At 52.9% G+C, this 4,495-nt stretch overlaps 1 protein-coding gene across 1 annotated transcript; it reads left to right on the top strand.

Moving 5' to 3' along the window:
* The first annotated feature begins 657 nt into the window (after window positions 1-657).
* LOC146186708 (uncharacterized) lies at window positions 658-4,160 on the top strand. The gene is made up of 2 exons (XM_084608093.1): window positions 658-682; window positions 3,220-4,160. Exons 1-2 carry the CDS (start codon window positions 658-660, stop codon window positions 4,158-4,160), a joined length of 966 nt encoding a protein of 321 aa, XP_084464219.1.
* The last annotated feature ends 335 nt before the right edge of the window (window positions 4,161-4,495 follow it).

The following is a 4,495-nucleotide window of genomic DNA, read 5'->3' on the forward strand; positions in this document are numbered from 1 at the left end:
ATCCTTAGAGTCCTAGACTACCTGTACTGCGGACGCAGAATTCAAGGGTACGTCATAGCCTTCCTGTCAGATAGAACTGCCACCATCGGCATGGGAGACCTTCGATCGAACGAAATTCACGCGCCCAACAAAGGAACACCCCAAGGATCAGTCATCTCACCTATCCTCTTCAATGTAGCTATGATAGGTCTAGCACGAAAACTAGAGAAGGTCGAAGGCATCAGGTACGCCATGTATGCAGACGACATAACAGTCTGGACGAACACCGGTTCTCTCGGGGAGAAGGAAGAAAAACTACAGGAAGTGGCCTCCTGTGTACAGAAATATCTCGGAGAAAGAGAACTCGCTTGCTCGACCAAGAAATCGAAACTGTTTCGAGTGTGGAGAGGCAAACAAAACCGGACCGTCCCAACCAGTGCGGACCTGAAATTCAACATCTATCTGGAAGGAATGCCCATCCCGGAAAAGACAAAAAGAATATTAGGTATGTGGGTTCAATCGAACCAACGAAGTAGTCACACTTTTACCATGCTCAAAACAACAACGCTACAAGTGACACGCATGATCACCCGCATCACCAACAGGCAGCATGACATGCGCGAAGAGGACACACTAAAACTAGTTAAAAACCTGGTAGTGAGCTGAATTATGTACGCCATGCCCTACCAGTGCCTCAACATGAGTGAAATACAAAAGCGGATGCCCTGCTACGCAAAGCGTATAAGACGGCGCTCCGATTACCGCGCAACACGTCTGCAGAAACGCTCAAAAACACATTTGAAGAACTACGCGAGGCGAAGCTTGAGTCGCAAAAACTTAGGCTGCTGCAGACAACGACTGGAAGAGCGCTCTTACAGAGACTTGGATACTGTGAGCAGATGCGAGAAATAGCGAGGACAGAAAAAATCCCCGACAAACTTTGCAAGTCCCTCAAGGTAGCTCCAATCCCGAGAAACATGGACCTAACCTCCACCAAGGTAGAAGGGAAGCAAGGGCCGACTTGATTAAAAAAACATACGCTCCTCAAGAGACGACCGTGTATGCGGATGCGGCTCGAGAGGAGGACACAACAAAATTGCAGTGGCCACGGTGGTCGATTCGTCTCCACCCGAAGTGACCAGCGCCTCTATCCGACACTGCACAGTAGCAGAGCCGAAGAACTAGCCGTTGCTCTAGCTGTGGCGGAGGACTATAGAACTGGGCGGTCGTTAAAGATACTCACGGACTCTCAAACAGCCTGTAGAAATTTCATGAATGGTAGGATTGGTCGTCACGCGCTCCGTATAATCCTCGAAGCGAGCGACAGAATTAAAAACCACGAAAAAACAAGACCAGACACAAAATTATGTGGGTACCCGGGCAGGCACATGGGGGTGGCAGAGAACCAAGAGGCCGACAGGATAGATCGAGCATACACTACTTTCCGAGCATTCGACGAGTCCACGGAACGTTTGCCAGCACCCTAGCATACTAGAAAACTATAGAGGAAGAGGAATGCGTTATCCCCCACCGCACAGTTCTCTCACCAGAGAGGAAGCTGTCATATGGAGACAATTACAGACGGATTCATACCCAAACCTACACATACTAAATAAAATGCACCCTACCCTATACGCGGACAGATGTCCGTGGTACGATGAAGAACCAACACTATATCACATCGCATGGGCCTGTCAAAACATAGATGTGGTCCCTAAAATTCGAAAATTCGAAACCCGAGTGCGGAGCAATGGGAGACTGCTGTCCAGCGACCGCTGCGAAGACCAGTAAGGTCTGGTACAGCGAGCCCAACGGGCGGCAGTAGCCAGCGGAGCCCTGGACTGAGGCCAACCGATCATTGTGCAGATGGGGACGAGGTCGACGGAGAATACCCCTGTGGATTCAACAAGCAGACAACTCTGAAGACGTCCCAAAAACCGCCAAGTAATATAGGGCTAAATAAAGTTTTTCCTTCCTACCTTCCCTACAAATCAGGCATTTGTGAATTGACGTGGTTGGTGTAAGGTCGGGATAAATACCTTCCTAAATAATGGCGCTTAGCGGGCAGCAGGTAAAAAATTACGAGGGACTTAAGCGACTAAAGTATTGAAAGGCGAAAGCCTGAGAAGCCGCATCTTGTCTAGCGTTTCCGCCATATGCAATCCCACACTTCAACACGCGCCAAGCAACGCCATGCGACAGGAGCGATGGCGCACCATCCAAACGCGCACTTGTCGGAGTGTGTGACAGGTACTGCGCCTTTCCTCCCGACGCCTTATCTTATCGCGCCAAGGAACGCCACGCGACAGCTGCCGCAAAAGCGGGACACACTTTGTTCACGACAGCCTGAGCCATTAAAGGCTTTCGCCTTAACAAGCGCCGCCGCGATGGTGCAGTGGTGAGACGCCGGACTACTGTGCCGGTGTTCCCGAATTCGATCCCGACAGCGGCAGCTACGTTTCGATGAATGCGAAGCAAAGTGGCGTCCGTGTGCTGTGCGATGTCAGCGCACGGTAAATATCATTAATTAATTATTATTATTTATTTATTAGGTTGTCGAAATTAGACTGTAGCCCTCCACTACGCCTCCTCTCTCTGTTTTCTTCTTTCACTCCCATGTTTCTCCCTTCCCTCAAAGCGCAGTCCTGGTGTCCACCGAACAAGTGTGACAGATACTGCGCCTTACCTTTGCTGTGCACCAATTATTATTTCATTGAACAAAAATTTGGAGGACGCTTAAGCTTCGCCTTCAAGAGTGGAACGCGATAGCGTTATTGCACCTCGTCGAGAAAACTTACTAAACGCAAGGGTATTGGGGCATCCTCGCACCGGTACCCGCGCGGCCCGAAGGGCAGAAGCGGGTGAGCGAAGATAGTGATCTAAAGAAAGGAAAGACGCTTGATTCTACAACCTGTGAGAGTGCACGGCGAAACGTCAGGGGCGAGTGGCGCGCCACGTGTCGGTGCAGCGCCGCACATTGCGAGGAGGGGTTCTTCTGTGTTTGCCGCAAGATGGCTCTGCATGTGCGCAGAGCGCAGAAGAAATGTAGCGGAAACGTACTTCGCTACTCGTGTAACTGCGACTTCTGTAAGTAACATGCTCATAATTACCGATATACACTGCAGTATAACGTTCTACGGCATGTTTCTAAGGCAACACCGCATTCACTAGAAGCGCTTTTGTACCGCTTTCAAGCATCGAACTCGTGGCTGTGACTCTGCTTCCGGTAGCCGAGCTAAGCGGAACGCAGGGTCATGGGCTCCAACGGAGCGGCGATAGCGGCCATTGACGGCCGCGGAAACAGGAGCGATGCAAATGAAGATAAGGACTACCAGATTATTTTGCCTACACTGCCAACCGGTCGTGTTGTTTTAAACACGGGGTTTCTTCACGGTGATGTACGAGTGAGGCCTTTCCGGGTCGAAGATTTTCGAGACGCCCTGGCCGAGTCTGGTACGCTCCCCGACGTGGTTGCGTTGGGGGCGTACCAAATCAACCATGTCTGGGCGGTTACCCTGCGGAGTGCGGAGGCAACAAGGAAGCTGCTCGCCTTCAAGGAGCTGCAAGTGAAGAAACGCCGCTGTCTTATCATCGACCCGGAAGATCAGCAGGTAAAGCTGCGGCTTCACTGGATGCTTCACGGCGTGGCCGACGGCGACATCCGGACGGCGTTCGCGGCATTTGACAAGGTGACGGAAGTCACGCGTGAGCGGTGGCGGATACAAGGCGTCAATGAAAAGGGTTCTACGACAAGGACTGTCCTACTGAAGTTGAAGCCGGGCCTGAAAGTGGACGACCTGCCACATCAGGTACGCGTCGCCGGAGAGTTGGCCCTTGTCGTGGCGCCTGGACGCCCGATGCAGTGCCTTCGCTGCTACGGCACCGATCACGTGCGCCGGGAATGCAAAGTCCCCCGCTGTACGAAATGTCGGCGGTACGGCCACGTAGACAACGATTGTGTACGCACTTATGCGGCAGCTACGGGTGCAGCGTCAAAAGACGACACGGCAGAGCTCCTGATGGACGTAGTGGAGGCCGAGGAATCCGCAAAAGGCATTGAGGAACAGGAAAAGAAAACCGACGCTACGGACTCTTCAGGACCTTCCAGCAGCGATGCCGGGCGGAAACCTGAGCGGAAGAACCTGCGGGAAACCAGATGGAGGAGCCGACTGAAGGAATAAGCGGGCCGGCACTCAAGGAAGCAGAACCAGCGTCTCTTTTTGAGCAGAACCATGACAAGAACGCCGCCCACTCCACCGGCGTTCCTGCCCCATCGAAGCGGTCCCACGCCCAGACCAGTGCTGAGGGAGATAAGGCGACAGCTTCCAGCGTCGAGGAGCCGCCGGCAAAAACGAGCCAAGGACGGCAGTCCACTTTGCGGTCGCGATCTAATGTGTCGGCGGAGAGGAGAGACCACGACAAACCGCCACCGCAGTCAGGCCTGCCGCCAGCACCGGATGGCTCCGGTGTCAAAGACGTTGTCTAGCCACGCGCTAGACGCGAGAGGTAAGCACCA

This window comes from Amblyomma maculatum, chromosome 6 (genome assembly GCF_055883805.1).
Source record: "Amblyomma maculatum isolate TAMU_Amacu chromosome 6, ASM5588380v1, whole genome shotgun sequence".
NCBI classification, from domain to species: domain Eukaryota; kingdom Metazoa; phylum Arthropoda; class Arachnida; order Ixodida; family Ixodidae; genus Amblyomma; species Amblyomma maculatum.

Bases quoted from the DNA above. Each gene is read 5' to 3' on its own strand.
- LOC146186708 (XM_084608093.1), top strand. From the start codon at position 658: ATGCCCTACCAGTGCCTCAACATGA. The intron at 683-3,219 runs GTGAAATACAAA...AGCCGAGCTAAG, and splicing joins CTACCAGTGCCTCAACATGA to CGGAACGCAGGGTCATGGGC.